The sequence below is a fragment of the Hyperoodon ampullatus genome, assembly GCF_949752795.1.
Source record: "Hyperoodon ampullatus genome assembly, chromosome: 1".
Taxonomy (NCBI): Eukaryota; Metazoa; Chordata; class Mammalia; order Artiodactyla; family Ziphiidae; genus Hyperoodon; species Hyperoodon ampullatus.
The window spans coordinates 83,000,504-83,023,194 of NC_136914.1; the positions used below are offsets into that span (position 1 = coordinate 83,000,504).

The 22,691-nt window shown below is 38.5% G+C and overlaps 2 protein-coding genes across 2 annotated transcripts in view; one reads left to right on the top strand and one right to left on the bottom strand.

The window, feature by feature from the left end:
- SMIM14 (small integral membrane protein 14) overlaps nucleotides 1–22,691 on the bottom strand; it is a gene marked incomplete at both ends in the record, with an annotated part of 36,429 nt that overhangs the window by 13,183 nt on the left and 555 nt on the right. The gene's annotated exons all lie outside the window — the stretch shown is intronic.
- LOC307054871 (small ribosomal subunit protein uS8-like) lies at nucleotides 13,913–14,347 on the top strand. Its single transcript, XM_079706739.1, has one exon. It carries the CDS (start codon nucleotides 13,928–13,930, stop codon nucleotides 14,318–14,320), a length of 393 nt encoding a protein of 130 aa, XP_079562865.1. The 5' UTR covers nucleotides 13,913–13,927; the 3' UTR covers nucleotides 14,321–14,347.

Below are 22,691 nucleotides of genomic sequence, written 5' to 3' on the forward strand. Positions count from 1 at the left end.
CTCATCGGGTAAAATGGGGATGATATCACCTATATCTGAGTACAAGTGAGAATTAAAATACACAGTGCATATGAAATGTCATAACAACCCAAGAAAGAAGAAACGTTAGCTATTATTATTACTGTGCCAAACAAATTATGACCTCATCTAAAACAATTATTGGAATTAACAGAACAAATCATCTTGTAAGTTGTTCTCTAAGATGATCAGGCTTGCTTTGGTGTATACCACTAAAAGTGTTCTATTTGTTTTTTGGTGTTTGTTTTTTAAATATTTATTTATTTATTTGGCTGCATCAGGTCTTAGTTGTGGCATGCAGGGTCTTTAGTTGCGGCATGCAAACTCTTAGTTGCGGCACGTGGGATCTAGTTCCCTGATCAGGGATCGAACCCAGGCCCCCTGCACTGGAAGTGTGGAATCTTGGCCACTGGACTACCAGGGAAGTCCCCAAAGTAGTTCTACTTGAATTAGAATGGGAAAACAGATCTTAATTAATGTAAAAATATTCTGGGTATATATCATACCTTAAACCTTAAACCTTCCTAAATATGAAAAGAATCAATCCAAAACCTCTTTAAAAATTTATGCATTCTACGGCTATTATCAAAAAGACAATAAATAACAAGTGTTGGTAAGGACATGGGAAAAGGGAACATTTGTGCATTGTTGGTGGGAAAATTGGTCGCAGCCACTATGGAAAACAGTATGGAGGTTCCTCAAAAGATTAAAAATAGCGTAACCATATGATCCAGCAATTCCACTCTGGGTATTTACCTGAAGAAAACAAAAACACTAATTCAAAAAGATAAATGCAGCCCCATGTTTTCTGTAGCATTATTTACAATAGCCAAGACATGGAAATAACCTAAGTGTCCACTGATGGATGAATGGATAAACACACACACACGCACACGCACACACACACACACAGGAGTATTATTCAGCCATAAAAGAGAATGAAACCTTGCCATTTGTGACAACATGGATGGACCCCAAGGGCATTATGCTAAGTGAAATAAGTCAGAAAGAAAAAGATGAATACTGTATGATCCACTTATATGTGGAATCTAAAAACAAAGATCTCATGGATATAGAGAAGAGAGTGGTGGTAGCCTGAGGCAGGGGGAGGAGGGTGGGCAAAATGGGTGAAGGGGGGTCAAAAGATACAAATTTCCAGTTAAACAATGAATAAGTTATAAGAATGTAATGTACAGCATGGTGACTATAGCTAATAATATTGTAAAAAATTACACATTCTAAAGAAATTGAAAAAAAGATTACTAGACCCTTGGGTCACAAATCAAACCTAAAGAACCTCCTACTTTACATATACTTTAAGTTTTATTAATTTTCTCCCAATAAGTAATACATATACACAGTACAAAATTCAAAAGTACAAAAGGATACTCTATGCAAGGTAAATCTCTTGCTCTCTTCTGTCCTTCAGCCTCCACAGCACTCGGGTTATTTTGTGAATCTCTCCAGAGATGTCCTTACATTTTTATAAGCATATATATCTTTTCCCATTACTCCTCCACCTCTAAGTAGCATTGTAGCGAATGTAAAACAAAAAGATTTATTAGGTCTTTGGATTGAACAAGTACTATCTAATTACTTAAGATATCAAATAAGGAGTAAAAGTGTCTTTCTTGGGTTTAGTATTTAGCAATCACATAGCATATCCCAAAATCTACAGCTGTGATCAAAATGACCAATGAATTATCAGTTCACTGTACATTATGTAACTCAAGTGCCAGCCCTGGCTTTTGGCTAACTGATGCCCTTGTCTTCAGGTCTGACTTGCTGGCTGGCTGTAACTCAATGATATCTACAAATGACATGATTTCCATGTGAAAAGCTCCCAAGTCTTTATATATCCATTTTTTCACAAATCTACTTCCATGGAGGGCCACACCACCAGCTCTAGGCTTCTTCTTCATGCTTCCATCAGTCTCATCCTCCTTTCTCAATGGGGGTCTACCAAATAAGATGCTCACTGTGTTCGTTTTTTACCTCCCTGTGACGCTGGCAGGTCTGGGTTTCACCCCACACCCTTGCAGTGGGTTTGTAGTCTATAGCCAGGGTCACCAAACTAAAACCTGTAGGCTGGAGGCCTATTTTTATAAATAGTTTTACTGAAACATAGCCACACCCATTTGTTTACATATTGTCTATGGCTGCTTTCACTACAACAGCTGAGTTTAGTAGTTGCCATTGAGACTCCAAGCATAAAATATTTACTATCTGGCCCTTAAATTACTCAACACTACTGATAATGACAACCAGCTAAAGACACCTAGGAAATACCCATGAAATATGAGAAAAAACAAGTATTTTTGTGTAGCTATATAAAAATGTTCATTTAGAAATGTGAGATGTTCATTATGTCTAGTTACAATGCAACAATCATTTATTTACTTATTCATTCAAAATGTTTACTGAAGGGCTTCCCTGGTGGTGCAGTGGTTGAGAGTCCGCCTGCCGATGCAGGGGACACGGGTTCTTGCCCCGGTCTGGGAGGAGCCCACATGCCGCGGAGCGGCTGGGCCCGTGAGCCATGGCCGCTGAGCCTGCGCGTCCGGAGCCTGTGCTCCGCAACGGGAGAGGTCACAACAGTGAGAGGCCCACATACCGCAAAAAAAAAAAAAAAAAAAAAAATGTTTACTGAATGCCTACTACATGCCAAGTACAGTTCCAGGTACTGAGGATATGGTGTGAAAAGGACAAAGTTTCTAGTCTTATGGATCATACAGTCTTGGGGGGAAATCAGACAATTAACAAGTATATTATAAAAATGTCAGAGAGCCACACAGAGAATGAAAGTAGGATGGCATACAGTGGCAGTCCAGTAGCCACTTTAAATTAGGCAGACAGAGGCAATAACACTTAAGGGACTATCTACACAATAATAGTAGTAAAAGATCAAGGAGATGAGCATTCAGGAATTCCAGACAGAGTAAACAACTAGGAAAGGCCTCTAGATGAAAAGGTGCCTGCGAGCTGGTGTTGAGGAACCACAAGGCCACTGTGGCTGGGGCATGTAAGCAGTATTACTTAGCTGCTGTATTTAGTCAACCTCAGAACCAAATGCTCTCTAGATATGCACAAATCAGCACAGTTTTCTGTTAATGGCATTAGTCTGACTGCCTCCAATTCTAAGACATATAACAGATACCTATATGTTTTACCAATGTGGAAGGGGTACCTTCTTATTATCACATTAGAAATACATCTAAATACAAATATATTTTAATGATAAATTTATAAATTATATTACTTTAAATTATAATTTAAATAATTTATTATTTATATTACATTATAATAAAAATAAAATTACAGAATACTTAGAAATTAATGTGGATTAATTCACTGACTCAGTACAATTATCATTATTATGTTTTCTAGCATTAAGATATGCATACTTTCATGTAATTACAATCATTATAATAACAAATATTTACTGAGAACTTTTATGTGGTAGGGACTATACTAAGAACTTTAATTTATTTAATCCTCACATTCAATGGCAGGAGGCAGGTGTTATAACTCCTATTTTATGGATGAAGAAACGTGTTTGGGAGAGGTTGGCTAACATATCCAATGCTAACTCCAGAGTCTAAATTTTTAATCTCAATTCCATTCTACTTTACAACATACAAAATTTTGTATCATAATTTTAGTTAACATATCATTAGCATGAAACACTGTGTAACCAACCACAATTGTGAATGGTTACAGAATACTCCAGTGAGTTGATAATCAACTGATATAAAGCTGAACTGAAGGGTTTTCCTGGTGGCGCAGTGGTTGAGAGTCCGCCTGCCGATGCAGGGGACACGGGTTCGTGCCCTGGTCTGGGAAGATCCCACATGCCGCGGAGCGCCTGGGCCCGTGAGCCATGGCCACTGAGCCTGCGTGTCCAGAGCCTGTGCTCCTCAACGGGAGAGGCCACAACAGTGAGAGGCCCACGTACCGCAAAAAAAAACAAAAACAAAACTGAACTGAAGCAAATTCAGAGTAAAGTGAAAATGACCATAGATGTAATTACCTAATAGCCTCTAAGATTAACACAGCCAATGTTTTCTTTCAGCACTAAAAGAGATCTCTTTCCCTTTAGGTGTCACCAGAAGGAGTAGGCTTCCCTTTGGGACTATGATAAAAAATGGTAATGTACAATTTGTCCTGCTACACAAGTTTCTAGAAAACCAATTCACTCACATACAATTGGTAAATATAGAAATGATGTCAGCTTTATGTGGTAGCTGTGTTGGTTCATAAATGATTTTTTTCTAGGTAAGGGGAACCACAGAGTGGGAGGTCAAATTATGACTTTGAGCAGGTCAAATTATAACTCAAACCATGCAGGCAGAAGCCCTTTCAGCTTTAAGAAAATTGTTAAAAAGTGCCTTCACACATGCATACACACACACGCATACGCACACACACACACGACCAAGAAAGAGAAGAAATTATTCACTGGGAGCCTGGCTGACTGAAGCACTCCATCTCTAGCCAAGCTGCAGTGAATCTTTGGGACATTCCACCAAGAGCTGGAGCTGGATCCTGCTCTTCTGGCTCCTATGGGTTCCTGGAACTCTACATGTTCACAAGCAGATGATGCTGCAGGCTCTGAATAATGAGGTGCCAAAGTATCATGACCACAGTTCTAGTCCAGGACTTAGTGTTTTACCCAAACCAGCGTGTTGGAATATATATTCAGTATGTCAGATTCAAACACTTACGATGGGTAAATTATGGTCTTTAAAGAATTAAAAAAACACATTTAGTAAAATGAGAGAGTCTTTTGATGGAACTCTTTAAACAGAGAGACCTAACTTACAGTGCATCTCAGTTTTCTCTTGACTTATTTGAAGAATACAGTGGGACTATTGATGCTGATTTTGGCTACTCCAAAAGGAAACCATTTATGAAAGCAAACATAACTAAAAGAAAACCAATAAACAAGGTCCTACTATTTTCAAAACTATATTCAAAATCCTGTAGTCAACCATAATGGAAAAGAATATGGAAAAGAATGTATATATATATATATATAGAACTGAATCACTCTGCTATACAGCAGAAATTAACACTACACTGTAAATCAACTATACTTCAATTAAAAAAAAAAGAAAACCAAGGATAATAAATGAAGGAAACAGGCATGGCAGTATCTACAGGATGAAGCCATAAACTTCAAGTATTTTCTGTATTACAGTGGAGTGGCGGGAACCACATGTGGACTCTCTACAGCCAATGGTTGCTGCCTAGGTAAACCTTCATGCTAACACTGATCCCAGGATCCCAGGGAAGATCCCAGATCTTCCCCACCTAACCAGGATGGCCATGTAAAGTTCCTTAGATGAGTTAGCTTCAAAATCGAAGAGACAACATAGTATGATTAGAAGAAATGTTTTTCTTCCTTGGGAAAAAAGCAGAAAACAGAGATTTAAAGAATACAAGAGGGGCTTCCCTGGTGGCGCAATGGTTGAGAGTCCGCCTGCCGATGCAGGGGACACGGGTTCGTGCCCCGGTCCGGGAAGATCCCACATGCCGCAGAGCGGCTGGGCCCGTGAGCCATGGCCACTGAGCCTGCGCGTCCGGAGCCTGTGCTCTGCAACGGGAGAGGCCACAACAGTGAGAGGCCCATGTACAGCAAAAAAAAAAAAAAAAAAAAAAAAAAAAAAGAATACAAGAGTCTTGGCACAGAGATTTCCTGTTAGGGAAAATGTAGAACCTAAAATAGTCTCTTAGGATATCCAGGAAGCCTCATATAGAACCTTGGCTGTCAGAGGCTGATGGATCAAAATAAGACTCTAGGGCTTCCCTGGTGGCGCAGTGGTTGAGAATCTCCCTGCTAATGCAGGGGACACGGGTTCGAGCCCTGGTCTGGGAGGATCCCTCATGCCGTGGAACAACTAGGCCCGTGAGCCACAACTACTGAGCCTGCGCGTCTGCAGCCTGAGCTCCGCAACAAGAGAGACCGCGATAGTGAGAGGCCCGTGCACCGCGATGAAGAGTGGCCCCCACTTGCCACAACTAGAGAAAGCCCTCGCACAGAAACAAAGACCCAACACAGCAAAAATAAATAAATTAATTAATAAACTCTTACCCCCAACATCTTCAAAAAAAAAAAAAATAAGACTCTAATGACAAAAAGCAGATAAATGGAACTTCTATGAGGAATCTTACCTTGGAGAAATTCTTTCAAGAAAATTACAAAAAACAGAAAGTCTCTCTTTGGAGTTATCAAAAGGTACCTGCTATGGATGTTCGTGTTTCTCCCACCACTCCAAATTCATATGTTGAAGCCCTAATTCCCAAAGTGATGGAATTTGGGGGTGGGGGCCTTTGGGAGGTGATTAGGTTTAGATGAGGTCATGAGAGTGGAGCCACCATGATGGAATTAGTGCCCATATAGGAAGAGGGTGAGACCAGAGACGTCATTCTCTCTGTGCCATGTGAGGGTACGGCAAGGTGGCTCTCTGAAAACCAAGAAAAGAGCCAAATCACCCTGGCAAATCTGGCAACACCTTGATCTTGGACTTCCCAGTGCCTCCAGAACTGTGAGAAATAATTACTTGTTGTCTAAGCTGCCCAGTCTGTGGTATTTTTCCAGAGAAGCCCGAGCAAACTAAGACAGTACCTAAACAAGAACTTATCTGCTGTTTTTCTATGTCTGTTCAAGAACCTCATGTACATTGGAGGTGCTCTTCTTTCCCATGCACCGGGTCTACCTGTGGACTGGTAAACAGTGTGTTGTGGTACAGAACAGTGGTTCAAAAGAGAAGCTTTAAAGTCAGAGGTATCTGGTTTCAAATTCTGTGTCTGTTACTTTCTTAGGCAGAGTTTCAAACTATAGAAGAGATAAGTACAATCTGTTATCAACCTTGATGTCATTGTGAGGATTAAATGACATAATTAAATATTATATAAAATTAAATATAAAATGTATATAAAAACTCAGGTCATGGCCCACAGAATGCTTTCGGATTATAGCAATATGCAGGAAAGGGCTGCCTGTTTGTACAAATAAGCCTATTCGTATTTATCACTACTATTTTTTCAAAAAGTGAAATTCCAAAACCAACAACAAAAAAGTACTTTCAAATCAAGGGTTAAACAGTTGGTCAATGTCCTCTGCCCAGACCTCACACAGCTCACAGTAACAGGTTAGCTTGAAATAACCTTAGACTGCCAAAACCCAGCTCCCCCTAATTTCTAATACTGCACCGCATTCCATTTAATTGCATCATTTCCAAATTTGTATATGAAAAATAATGTTGTGGTGAATGTTCATATAAATACATTCTTACACACTTGATTAATCTCTTTAGAATATGGAGTAGAGTTGCTATAATGAAAGTATGTACACTTTAAATTTTGATATACATTGCCAAATTACAGGAGGGGAATTTTAAAGAAATGACAAAATACGAAGTACATTCAATTCAATTATTCCTGCATAATCATACCACTGAGGAAGCCCAGTGTTTCAACTGGGAGACAGCTAAAACCTAACTATATCTGATCACATTTAGTTCTTTTTTTTTTAAATTTGTTACTGAAGTATACCTGATTTACAACGTTGTGTTAATTTCTACTGTACAGCAAAGTGATTCAGTTATACATATATATATATATATTCTTTTTCACATTCTTTTCCATTATGGTTCATCACAGGATATTGAATATAGTTCCCTGTGCTATACAGTAGGACCTTGTTGTTTATCCATTCAATACACAATAGTTTGCATCTGCTGATCCCAAACTCCCAATCCTTTCTTCCCCTATCCCTTCCTCCCCCTTGGCAACCACAGGTCTGTTCTCTATCCTGTGAGCCTGTTTCTGTTTCGTAGGTAAGTTCATTCGTGTCATATTTTAGATTCCACATATAAGTGGTATCATATGGTATCTTTCTCTTTCTTACTTCACTTAGTATGATAATCTCTAGATCCATCCATGTTGCTGCAAATGGCAATATTTCATTCTTTTTATGGTTGGATAGTATTCCATTGTATATATGTACCACATCTTCTATCCATTCATCTGTCGATGGACATTTAGGTTGTTTCCATGTCTTGGCTATTGTAAACAGTGCTGCAATGAACACTGGGGTGCATGTATCTTTTCCAATTATAGTTTTGTCTGGATATATGCCTAGGAGTGGGATTGTAGGATCATATGGCAACTCTATTTTTAGTTTGTTGAGGAACCTCCATACTGTGTGTTTTCCATAGTGGCTGCACCAATTTACATTCCCACCAACAGTGTAGGAGGGTTCCCTTTTCTCCACCCCCTCCTCCAGCATTTGTTATTTGAAGGCTTTTTATTTTTTCTTCTTATTTATTTATTTATTTGGCCATGCCATGTGGTTTGTGGGATCTTAGTTCCCCAACCTGGGATCGAACCCAGGCCCTCGGTGAAACCTCAGAGTCTCAAACACTGAACCACCAGGGAATTCCCTGAAGGCTTTTTAATGATGGCCATTCTGACCGGTGTGAGGTGGTACCTCATTGTAGTTTTGATTTGCATTTCTCTAATAATTAGCAGTGTTGAGCATTTTTTCATGTGCCTTTTGGCCATCTGTGTGTCTTCTTTGGAGAAATGTCTATTTAAGTCTTCTGCCCATTTTTCGATTGGGTTGTTTGATCACATTTAGTTCTTAATGACTAAGTAGCATCTCTACATATTTTCCTACAATATTAACAAAAATATTCAATAACTTGGAAGGACCACAATAATCCATGTACATTTAAGCCTGAAGACTTCAAATAATCAGGTTAAAGGCAAGTCTGAGTATTTTGAAAACAGTTTTTGAATGTCTAACACTAATAGGTTGCCCAAATGATATGCATATACTTTCCCAAATCCTACAAATATACCTTCTAAATTTGAGTTTAATTAGTTTATTGAACCAAAAGTCATCACGTAATTTATGGCCACTGACAAGACAACAACATAACTTATATGCTATACCTTTATGGTACAGTCTATTTTGATTATGTATAAAGATATAGATATAGATACATGACTGTCCACAAACTCAATGCAACCTCTGGCTAAGAGAGCAATAAATGTCATGAAATGGGATACGTGAGTGGGGAGCAAGAGGAAGGGGGACTCTGACATTTTGCTCTGCATATCTACATTATTTCAAGCGTCCGTAATTTAGATATTCACATATTACAAGTATCATTAAAAGGAAAGACAAAATTCCAATACCATGATACTTGAAAATGAGGCTGACTCTGATTTGTTGCTATGGACTGAATGTTTGAGTCTCCTCAAAATTCATATTTTGAAATCCTAATCCCCAATGTGATGGTATTAGGAGGTGGGGCCTTTCAGAGGTGATTAGGTTACGAGGGTGGAGCCCACATGAGTGGGATTAGTGTTCTCATAAAAGAGACCCCAGAATGCTTTCTTGCCCTCTCTTCACCATATAAGGATACAAGATCTGCAACCTGGATGACGGGCTCTCACCAGAAGCCAACCATGCTAGCACCCTGATCTTGGACGTCCAGCCTCCAGAACTGTGAGAAATAAATTTCTGTTGTTTATAAGCCACCCAGTCTACAGTATTCTGTTATAGAAACCTGAACTAAGAAATTTGCTAATATGAAAAAATAAATGAAGTGAAAAAAAAAAAACAAGTTGCAGAAACATAAATATACTATGATCCCTTCTATGTGAAAACAAATTTCTAGGAAGAGATATATAGCAGACTGTATTTTCTAAAAACGGTCATAGCAGTATTTCTAACCATACACGCTCTTCCAGAATCTTACCACTCCCCATCAAGAGGTGGAGTCTCCTAACTCAAAAATGGTTTAAAATTAACTCAAAATATATTAAAGACCTGAATGTAACACCTGAAACCATAAAAATCCCAGAAGAAAACACAGGTGGTAAGCTCCTTGACATCAGTCTTAAGTGATAAGTTTTTGGATCTGACTCCAAAAGCAAAGGAAACAAATGCTAAAACAAATAAGTGAGACTACGTAAAACTAAAAAGCTGTTGCATAGCAAAGGAAACAATCATCAAAATGAAAAGGTAACTTATTGAACGGGAGGAGATATTTGCACATCATATATCAGATAAGGGGTTAAATATCCAAAATATATAAAGAACTCATATACTTCAATAGCCAAATAAACAATCTGATTAAAAAATAGGCAGAGGGGGCTTCCCTGGTGGCGCAGTGGTTGTGAGTCCGCCTGCCGATGCAGGGGACACGGGTTCGTGTCCCGGTCCGGGAAGATCCCACATGTCGCGGAGCGGCTGGGTCTGTGAGCCATGGCCGCTGAGCCTGCGCGTCCGGAGCCTGTGCTCCGCAACGGGAGAGGCCACAACAGTGAGAGGCCCGCGCACCGCAAAAGAAAAAAAAAAAAAAAAAAAAAAAAAAAAAAAAAAATAGGCAGAGGATCTCAATAAACATTTTCCCAAAAAAAGACATAAAGATGGCCAACAGGTACATGAAGAGATGCTCAATATCACTAATCATCAGGGAAATGCATATCAAAACCACAGTGAGGGGCTTCCCTGGTGGCGCAGTGGTTGAGAGTCCGCCTGCCAATGCAGGGGACACGGGTTCGTGCCCCGGTCTGGGAGGATCCCACATGCCGCGGAGCGGCTGGGCCCGTGAGCCATGGCCGCTGAGCCTGCGCGTCCGGAGCCTGTGCTCCGCAATGGGAGAGGCCACAACAGTGAGAGGCCCGCGTACCGCAAAAAAAAAAAAAAAAAAAAAAAAAAAAAAACCACAGTGAGGTATCATCTCACATATATCCATCATACATATATATCAATATAATGGAATTATTATTCAGCCTTAAAAAGGAACAAAATCTTGCCTTTTGCAACAACATGGATGGACCTTGAGGGAATTATGCTAAGTGAAATAAGTCAGAGAAAGACAAATACCATATGATCTCACTTATATGAGGAATTTAAAACAACAAAAGATCAAGCTCAAAGATATAGAGAACAGATTGGCAGTTGCCAGAGGTGGGGGTGTTGGGAGGTGAGTGAAATAGGTGAAGGGGGTCAAAACGTACAAACTTCCAGTTACAAAATAATTTAAGTTATGGGGATGTAATGTACAGCATAGTGACTATAGTTAGTAATAACATATTGCATATTTGAAAGTTGCTAAGACAGTAGATCTTAATAGTTCTCATCACAAGAAAAATAATTGTAACCGTGTATGGTAACAAGTGTTAACTAGACTTACTGTGACAATCATTTCCCAATATATACAAGTCGCACACCTAAAACTAATGTTATTTGTCAGTTATACCTCAATTAAAAAAAGAGGTGAAGTCTATTCCCCCTCCTCTTAAAGCTGAGCAGGCTCAGGACTGCTACAACCAGAAGTATAGTAGAAGTGTTGTATGTGACTTCTTAGGCTAGGTTATAAAAAGTATCCAGGCTGCATGGTTCTTTCCCTCCCCCATCCTCTCTTGGGATGGATGCTTCTTGCCCTTGGAACCAAGCCACTGTGCTGTGAGGAAGCCAAGCAGCCACATGAAAAGGCCGTATGTAGGTGTTCTGGCTGACAGTACTAGGTAGGGTTTCAGCCACCAGCCAGCATCAACTGCCAGACAGTGAGTGGGCAAGCCTCCAGATGCTTTTCCCGCTCCCCGCCTCTCAGTCGTCCAGCTAAGAACCCAGACATTATGCAGCAGACAAGCCATCTCCACTGTGCTCTGTATGAACTCTAGACACACAGTTTGTTAACTTAATTAAAAGGTTTTTCCTATGCCACTGAGTTTTAGGGTAATTTGTTATACAGCCATAATAACAGGAATATAAGAGAAACTGTAAATAGCTTAAAATCAGTAAAGTGGCAATGAGAGGCTGGGGAACATAGGGAGATTTTTACTTTTCCATTTCTACACTTAGTACTGCTTGAATTTTGTGCCATGAGGACAGGCACTAGCTATTTTATCTTTTAAATAAAACATAACCTCACTTCTGTGAAGGAGGCCAGAAGGGGGTCCCCTCACACAGTACAACCTGATGTCAATTACAAGGAGAATTGTCAATTACAGACCTCAACAGAAGATCATCAATCACAGGCCCCAACAGGAAAAGATGTACACTGCATCTCCTACAAGAAACTGACTACCCCAGCAACTCAGTCAATGAGAAGCCATCATCAACCTGAGCTCCTACTTTTCTCCAATGGGCTTTTGTTCAAAACAACCCCTCCCAACTTACTCTTTTTTCTCTATAAAATAACGTCCCTCTCCTTTGTTCCTTGGACTTGCTAAATAATATTAAATTGGGGATAAAATATATATACCATAGTATCTAAATGTTTATTTGTGAGAAAGATCTGGGAAGGTGCATACCAAATTCATCTAGGGAAGTAGGAACATGCCAGATATAGAGAAGTGAGTGAGAAGTTTGGTCTTACTTTTAATGTATTGATTTTGTGAAAAAACATTAGTATATTATTCATATTAATAAACATTTTACAAAAATATAAATTAATAGGAAAAGATACTAGCAGTAGATATATTTGCTGGGTAGAGAAGTTTCTTAAGAAACTTTTCAGGCATACATCTTCCAGGAAAAGGCCAATAATAGGTCTTACTTAACGTGACTTATTTAAGTACAGTGGACATTAGTCACAATTTACAAGGCCTTCAGGCTTGTAAGAGGAATCTGACCAATGATCTCCCAGATCACATGCTTACAGTACTTTAATACGGAAACAAATGTAAGTAAATTAGAGATGCAGAAGTTTCAGTTACACGGTTTAGATTAGAGCTGAAATACAGAGCTCAACAAACAAACAAAAGGGGGATTATCTGCATTCCAAACCTTAGGTTACAACAGAAAGGAGGAAAAACACAAAGCATAACCTAAATTCACATTTCTAAATCCATCTGTTCTCTTTCTGGAACGCCTATCATTAATAGAAAAAACTGTATACCAAGAGACAGCCAGTCAAGGAGAACAGGAGAAGGAGGTGGCAAGAGAGCAAAAGAGGATAAAAACAGAATAATTCTGCAAATGGGGAACTGAAAAAGTCTCTTGCCAGGCCGTCTTTATGGTTGTAAGGAAATATAAGTGATTTAAAAAAAACCCAAACAACTAGATATATCAGTTATAAGGAAATACCTCCTTAAAAACAAAACTAACCTCAGAGGAGACACACACCAAAAAACCTACAACTTAAAAGAATGATTTATAATTAGACTATGATTTTGTGTTGGCATCTTTCTACATATCTAGTAGTATTCTACTACTACATCAATAAAAACCCATATTTATCAATAGGCATATTCCCATGTTAACAAGTAATGAAACTGCCGTGGCCTCTCCCGCCGCGGAGCACAGGCTCCGGACGCGCAGGCTCCGCGGCCACGGCTCACGGGCCCAGCTGCTCCGCGGCACGCGAGATCCTCCCGGACTGGGGCACGAACCCGCGTCCCCTGGATCGGCAGGCGGACTCCCAACCACTGCGCCACCAGGGAAGCCCAGCCCACTCACTGTATATTCTTATCCACCTCTTTAAGTCTTCTTAGCCAGTATTTAATGAGTAAAACATTAAAGTTCTAATTAGAGTATTAGATTAGGTTAGAAAAATGCCTGTAATGTCAGATAATGCCTCCATTTTTTAATGTTTCTGAACATTCCTGAGACAAACAGAACCTGGCAAACAAATCCTGGCAAAACACTTACCTGGCAAAATACATCTGCATTAAAAACAGTCTAATACCTGTGTAACCCAAGGGTGTAATTAAATCATAGGAAGGAAACATGCCAATAGAATAAGTAAAGCTTTACTTGTCATGAGCACCCCAAAACGGGCATTCGTTGTACTGCAGTCTTACCAACCTTGAACTGAAACAGTTTATAATGTATCATTTAAAACACTCCTATTTCTTTCCTCCATCTTTCTGTGCCGCCATAATGGTGCACATGAATGTCCTGGCTGATGCTCTCAAGAGTATCAACAATGCCGAAAAGAGAGGCAAACGCCAGGTTCTTATTAGGCCGTGCTCCAAAGTCATCGTCAGGTTTCTCACTGTGATGATGAAGCATGATTACATTGGCGAATTTGAAATCATCGATGATCACAGGGCTGGGAAAATTGTTGTGAACCCCACAGGCAGGCTAAGTAAGTGTGGAGTGATCAGCCCCAGGTTTGATGTGCAACTCAAAGATCTAGAAAAATGGCAGAATAACCTGCTCCCGTCCCGTCAGTTTGGTTTCATTGTACTGACAACCTCAGCTGGCATCATGGACCATGAAGAAGCAAGACGAAAACACACAGGAGGGAAAATCCTTGGATTCTTTTTCTAGGGATGTAATACATACGTGCAAATAAAATGCCTCAGAGGAAAAAAAATAAAATAATAAAAATAAAAAATAAAACACTCCTATAAGAATACAGTGATACAGTCATTTGCTTTAAAAGTCCATATTGCAGATATATTGGGTTGGCCAAAAAGTTCGTTCATTCTTTTCTGTTAAGATGGCTCTAGTAGCACTTAGTTGTCTTTAACTTCATTCAAAACAACTTTTTTAGATTGTATGTGACAGCTCTCATATCAGCGTGCATTTAAAAAAAGACTTATCAAAACTGGTGAACTTCTGTGTAGCCATTTTAATATTGAAGATGGAAGAAAAAAAGCAACATTTTCGGCATATTTTGCTTTATTATTTCAAGAAAGGTAAAAACAACTGAAATGCAAAAAAAGATTTTGTGCAGTGTATAGAGAAGGTGCTGTGACTGATCAAACATGTCAAAAGTGGTTTGTGAAGTTTCGTGCTGGAGATTTCTCACTGGACGATGCTCCACTGTCGGGCAGACCAGCTGAAGTTGATAGTGATCAAATTGAGACATTAATTGAGAACAATCAACGTTATACCACGCGGGAGATAGCCGACATACTCAAAATATCCAAATCAAGCACTGAAAATCATCTGCACCAGCTTGGTTATGTTAATCGCTTTGATGTTTGGGTTCTGTGTTAAGTCAAGCAGAAAAAAAACTTCTTGACCATATTTCTGCATTTGAAACGTAATGAAAACGTTCTGTTTTTAAAACAAATTGTGACGGGTGAGGAAAAGTGGATAATGTACAATAATGTGGAATGGAAGAGATGGTGGGGCAAGTGAAATGAACCACCACCAACCACACCAAAGGCCGGTTATCATCCAAAGAAGGTTGGATCGTGTATATGGTGGGATTGCAAGGGAGTCCTGTATTATAAGCTCCTTCTGGAAAACCAAACAATTAATTCCAACAACTACTGCTCCAAATTAGACCAATTGAAAGCAGCACTTGACGAAAAGCATCCAGAATTAGTCAACAGAAAATGCATAATATTCTATCAGGATAATACAAGACCACATGTTTCTTTGATGACCATGCAAAAATTGTTACAGCTTGGCTGGGAAGTTCTGATTCATCTGCCGTATTCACCAGATATGAACCTTCAAATTTCCATTTATTTCAGTCTTTACAAAATTCTCTTAATAGCAAAAAATTTCCATTCCCTGGAAGACCGTAAAAGGCACCTGGAACAGTTCTTTGCTCAAAAAGATAATAAGTTTTGGGAAGGACTTCCCTGGTGGCGCACTAGTTAAGAATCCGCCTGCCAATGCAGGGGACGTGGGTTCGAGCCCTGGTCCAGGAAGATTCCACATGCCATGGAGCAACTAAGCCTGCAAGCCACAACTACTGAGCCCACACGCCACAACGACTGAAGCCCACACGCCTAGAGCCTGTGCTCCGCAACAGGAGAAGCCACCGCAATGAGAAGCGTGTGCACCGCAATGAAGAGTAACCCCCACTCGCTGCAACTAGAGAAAGCCTGCGCACAGCAATGAAGACCCAACACAGCCAAAAATAAATAAATAAATTTATTTTTAAAAAAAGTTTTGGGAAAATGGAAGTATGAAGTTGGCTGAAAAATGACAGAAGGTAGTGGAACAAAAGGGTGAATACATTGTTCAATAAAGTTCTCGGTGAAAATGAAAAACGTGTCTCTTATTTTTACTTAAAAACCAAAGGCACTTTGGTCAACCCAATACAATAAAATGCATGAAAATCAGATTTATATTCTTTGTACTGGTACAGCTTAGCAGTTAAATAATCAGAACATACACAGAACTGGTGAGGCAATAGTAAAGCGTTTGAATTGCTGTTTATGTCCATTTAGCCTTAGAAGACATGCAAGTTTTTTCTATATATTTTTAACATGAGAAAAAACTGTACCAATTTAGAAATCAACAAAGGTAAGATGAGAATACAGTCTTATTAAAATTATTAAAAAGCTAAACGTGGTAGAATATATTTTCTCTGCAAATTACATAACAGTGCATTCAAAACTTTTATTCTTCAGTGGAAAAAGTCTGTGATTACTAGTTTTTCTATAGAACTGTCCTGCTTATAATACCTCTGAAGATGCTTACAAAGTTTTATTTTTAAGTTAATATTTGAATAGGTAATGTACTCTCATAGTTTTAAAAGGTAAAAATACAGTGAAGAGTCTCTCTCCCCCAGTTTTCTCCTATCCCTCTACCGCCTCCTTGACTGCAAATATAGTGCTTTTTTTAAGGTACCTGAAGGAAACCGACAGGAAGCAGAGCAGATCATGGTACCGAAGAAACAGCACAGGGCCTGGAGCTAATGCCAAGCTCGAATGTGCCTCTGCCACTCTCTGGTCAGCTCCAATACCTGGGAAAACCTCAGTGTCCTCATTTGTAAAAGGAGGATCGACATCAGAGGATTTCTGTGGGTTTAAAATAGTGCCTACATTCCCTTCAAACTCTCCCCAATATAACCATTGTTATGAATCTGAGATATATTCCTTGGAACCTCTTCTATGCATTTACAAACATTATCCTGACCTACACATACTCTAACCTTAACCTGCAAAGGCATCTCTATGGCTTTCACTAACATTTCTCAGATACTTCTAAAATATGTTTCTTCTTTTATTTCTAATTGTTTTTGCATTCTCTGTTGTTTGGGACATAAACAGTTTGTCCCAGACGTGATGGATTCTCTCTTTTGTCAGTATTATTCCTGTGTTCAACTGTTTTGGCTTTGAATTAATTTTGTCTGAGATTAAGAGTATCACGTTCTTTTGGGACAGCTTCCCCTACACCCCCACTCCTTTTATCACTTATCTATGAGATTTTGTTTTCAGTGTCTGTCTCCCTTGATAAACAACAGCATTTAAAAACTCCAACCTGTCTCTATTAATAAGCAAGTATAATCCACTCACACATAACATTTTACTTTATGCTTTCTATTAACTATGCTTCTCTTCTTTCTTCCTGCCTGCCTTCAGCTTACTTGGTTTTCCTTTTTCTTTCTTTTTTTTTTTAATACACCCTAATTCTCCCCCCTATTCAAATGTGTCAGTACTAGGGCATACGGATATCTGAGAGGCAGTTCTTTGGTTGTTGTGACTGGCTTGCATCCCCCCTAACTTTCAAAGGTCCTGCCACACATGCACTAAGTGAAAAACTTGAGTTTATAATATAATCTAAGTCCATTTCAAAGAAAAACACAAAGTATTTTTTGGATGGTTATACTCAGCACAGAATTATTGAGGAATTTAACTGGACTTTCACATTTAAATCAAGGGAAGACTATACTTAGTTTTGTTTATGACTCTACCAAGAATTTGGTGACTTTGAAACTTTACCATTTCAAAAAATCATGTTGCTGGTGGTACTTAAAGCCAGCATAACATACTTGTATAGGTCTGCATTTTTAGCTATACATTCATAATGACTTTTCATATTAGAAGGATCTAACTATTTCATCTTGTCTTCTAATGTAGCTGTACCTGCGACCACACTGTAGTCCTTTTATTTTCTTCAACTCTTTGCTTGTTTTTCTGTTCATATTTATTAATGAAGGACTAGGCTGGGTGAGCAGCTAGGGTATACAAACAGCTTCCCTTATCAAGAAAGCATGTGGGTAGCTATAACCCTGGAATGTCCCTTCACCATTATCCTGGGATCTCCATTCACCATCACCCTGGAAATTACTTTTGCCTCTCTCATATGCTGGATCTACTGCTTTCTACACTCGAAATCTCTTCTTTCTTGGTTTATGCCTACATCTTGGTGAAAAACAGTTCATCCTCTAGTAACCAGCTAAGAAAAGGTACATGAGGTAAAATTTTTTAAGACTCCTCCTATTTGATAGTTTGGTTGGATATAGAATGATGGATTGGTAATAATTTCCATTCAGAATTTAAAGTCACTGTGCTAATGCCTTCCAGTTTTGCTGTTGAAAAGTCTAAAAGCCATTTAGACACTTGATCCTTTGTATGTGACCTGTATTTTCAGGAATGGCAAGGCAGCCAGAAACGGTAGAACAAAGTGAGCAAACCGGAACCAGTGGAGTGAAGGGGGCCACATAGGGCCACATAAATTTTGCTTTTTTTCCCTATGAGTGTCATGGGGAACTACTGCAGAATTTTGAGGCAAGGAGGAACATTACCTGACTTATCAGAAATAGATAATTTCAACTCCTGTAGTGAGACTAAAGTTGAAGAAAATGGAGATGGCAAGAGGGTAGAAGCAAGGAGACCAACAAGGAGGCTAATTTCAATAACCTAGGCAAGAGATGATGGTAGGTTAGACCAGGGTGTTTCACTGGAGGTGTGAGAAATGGCTGGATTCTGGATATATATTTTTAAGGTTGAGCCAAAGGGATTTGGTTCTGCATTAGCCATGGGGTTGAAAGAACAGAGTAAAAGATGACACAAAAGCTGTTGCCTGAGCAACCAGAATAATGGAGTGAATAGAGAAGACAGGGAATTCCCTGGCGGTCCAGTGATTAGGACTCGGTGCTTTCACTGCCGTGGCCCGGGTTCAATCCCTGGTCGGGGAACTAAGCCTCATGGCGTGGCCAAAAGAAAAAAAAAATAGAGAAGACAGAAGTATAAGGTTGGGGACAAGAAAAGTTCAGTTATGCACATATCAAGTACAAAATGTCTACTATTTGTCCAAATGGAGATGTTGCATCAACAGTTGGATACACAAAAGTCTGGAATTCAGGAGCAGCCGCTTTTTGGCTGGGCTGTTTTGGAGCATGGGCTCGTTTTGGCATTTACATTCCCTTTGATCCTATCCATTTTCCATGCCAGGTTATCCAGTGTGAGCCACATAATATTTTTTTAATATGTCCTTTTCTGCTTAAATCATCTAAAACTTCTATTACTTACAGTGAAGAACCTTAACTGAAATGATTACTAAATCAGGAAAATAAATTAGTTTTAAATTGTGAATGAACAGAACTTTATTAAAATGAAAAGGAACTAATGGTAAAATCTTCACTGCTTCTAAGCTGAATATATCCCTTGGCAAAGCCCATCTACTTCCACAGAATAGGCAAAACAAAAACTGCAACCCAACATACAACTAATGAGCTAACCATAAAAAAAATCATTAAAATCCTCAAGTTTCCCCAAATGAGTTTCTCTTCCCTTTGGAATCTTCAATACTGCTATCAGCATGTTATACATAAGGGGATCATCCACCAGTAATTTATATTGTGTGAAAATATCCATCATATACAAGAAAATCCAATTTTATTACATAAGGTCAAAAATTAAAAAAATTCCAAATTAGAACTTGAAATTAATGAGATGGTATGCTATTACAAAGATGAATTAGATGTCCATTTTTTTAAAAAATGAGAATAAATCTCTGCACTGTTATCATACTATAACACAGTATTATTGTATCTATGAGCTTCCTAAGCATGCAGACACCTAAATTCTGGTAGTTATAACTAATATAGAAAAATTATACCTTCAGATAAATTGCTTTTAAAACATAGGCTGGGGCTTCCCTGGTGGTGCAGTGGTTAAGAATCTGCCTGCTAATGCACGGGACACGGGTTCGAGCCCTGGTCCAGGAAGATCCCACATGCCGCGGAGCAACTAAGCCCCTGTGCCACAACTACTGAGCCCGTGCTCTAGAGCCCGTGCACCACAACTACTGAACCTGCGTGCTACAACTACTGAAGTCCATGCACCTAGAGCCCGTGCTCCACAACTAGAGAAGCCACCGTAATGAGAAGCCCGCGCACCACAATGAAGAGTAGCCCCCGCTCACTGCAACTAGAGAAAGCCCACGCGCAGCAACAAAGACCTGACGCAGCCAAAAATAAATAAATTTATACAAATAAATAAATAAATAAATAAAATAAAATATAGGCTGTAGAGTTAGAGTTCCACAGGGTAATAAGATAACAGATACTGGGAAAAAAAGGTCCTATAAAGTATGAGTGGAAGACAATGGATGCATGAGAGGTAGAAAAGTCTAGTATTGATATATTACAAAAGAATACAACGACGTTTAAATGAAAATATTGATAGTTTTTGTTAGATAACTTTTTTCTGATTATAAGATTTATTATCACAGAAAACACAAGAAAGTATAAAAGAGAAGTCTCAGCCCATATTCCAGAAACCAGAGATAACCACTTTTAACATTTCAGTGTATTCTCTTCTAGTCTTTCTTCCTATGCACACATGTATATGAAATGGGTGGGTGTGTGGGTGTATGTGTTTATGTACACAAATGCAAGATCTATTAAACACCATTGGTACATCTTTTTTTTTTCATTTCATATAACACACATTTCTCTCTTGTTTTAAAATATTTTTCAAAGACAACTATTTTAAACAAGATTTTACCATATGAATTTCCATGATATAACCACTGTCCTACTAGTCAACATTAAGGTTGCTTATAACTTTTTATTACTATAAATAATGCTACAATAAATAGTATTATTCATAAATCTTTGAATTTCTGAATTTAGAGACCATATTTCTAATGATACTTCCTAGGGAAAATGTTTAGAAAGCACTTAAATATCAACAATGTAGATATGATCCAAAAATGCTGCTTGATTCTGAATTTAAATAAAAGAAGAAGAAATACACATGAAATAAAAATTAAAAAGCACAATTCAGTTCAAACAAACATCTATCAAACCTTGCCAGCAAGTTTCCTTAATGAATCAAATGAGTTTCTCCTCCCTCTGGAATCTTCAATACTGCTATCAGCATGTTATACATAAGGGGATCATCCATCAGTAATTTATATTGTGTGAAAATATCCATCATACACTAAAAAATGTGGACTTTTAAAAGATCTGTAAAAATCTGAAATCTATTTTCACATAATTACGAAGTATTTCAAACCAAGAATGCTATAAGTAATGTCCCATCAAGCATGAATTAATGTGCCCATTAAAAAAAGAAAAAAAAAAGCTAAACATGGCTTCCTTGACAATCTACTAAAGTAAAGTTAAGTGTACAGGGAATCCTAAAAAAGTAGGGCTTAGTTTTAGTCATCTCTTAAAAAGCAGCAGATCTAATAGAATAAAGCATGTTAAAAATAAAAAATACCGGGCTTCCCTGGTGGCGCAGTGGCTGAGAGTCTGCCTACCAACGCAGGGGACACAGGTTCGTGTCCTGGTCTGGGAAGATCCCACATACCGCGGAGCGGCTGGGCCCGTGAGCCATGGCTGCTGAGCCTGTGCATCCGGAGCCTGTTTTCCGCAACAGGAGAGGCCACAGCCGTGAGAGGCCCGCGTACCGCAAAAAAATAAAATAAAATAAAAAATAAAAATAAAAAATACTATACTAAGAAATAAAAAGAGGTAGTAGCCCTTATTAAACACTAATCTACTGGGAAATTTTACCACAATTAAATTACAAGTCTATTTTTTTCCCTAATATCAGAGTAATTGGAAAAAAATTTGCTTTATGTTTGATTGAATTAAGACATTAAAAACTATCAGCTCAAACTTCATAAACAGGAGAAAATATTTTTTAAACTCTTCTCAGATTAATCTATTTTTACATCAATTACCAGAGATATGACATTGCCATTTTATTTCTATATTCACAAGAGTCTGATTTAATTTATAAGTTCTTAGTTTATTTCTATCCCTCTAAGACATTCTTAAGGATCATAAGTCCTAGTATATGCTAATTCTCAAAGGAACATCATTCACAATCAATGTACTTCTAATCACTGTACATAGACAATGAGTGAGCAGAAAACTTGCTTATTCAAGTATTCCAGCAAATGTTTGTACCTGCCTTTATTAACTGGCCTATAATAATATACCCCGGTACAAGAGTATTTTAAAACAGCAAAATGTTGTTATAATGTATAACATAATAATAATATACAGTTGACTCTTGAACAACAAAGGGGTTAGGGACGCTAACCCGCCATACAGTTGAAAATCCGCATGTAACTTATAGTCAGCCCTCAGTATACACAATTCCTCCAAATATGCAGTTCTACATCCTTGGATTCAACCAACTGCGGACGGTGTAATACTGCAGTATTTACTATTGAAAAAAAATCCACATGTAAGTGGACCCTCAGAGTTCAAACCTATGCTGTTCAAGGGTCAATTGTACTTTATTGTTAATAATGGTCAAATTTTTCCTTTGTATATAAAAAGTATAAAGTATAGTACATAAACAGCCCTGTATTTAAGCTTTAAAAGTCTATAAAAACCTACAGTTGAAATCTCACTACACTCAAAGCCTGTCGTTCAGAAATCTGCCTCTGCCAAATAATTGATTTGGATCTGGAAATAAACTATATAGAGATTTTTATTGTCATGCCATTTGTTGGAGTAGGATTTGAACTATATCATAAGAGG

Coding starts and splice junctions, on each gene's coding strand:
- LOC307054871 (XM_079706739.1), top strand. CDS start 13,928: ATGGTGCACATGAATGTCCTGGCTGATGCTCTCAAGAGTATCAACAAT.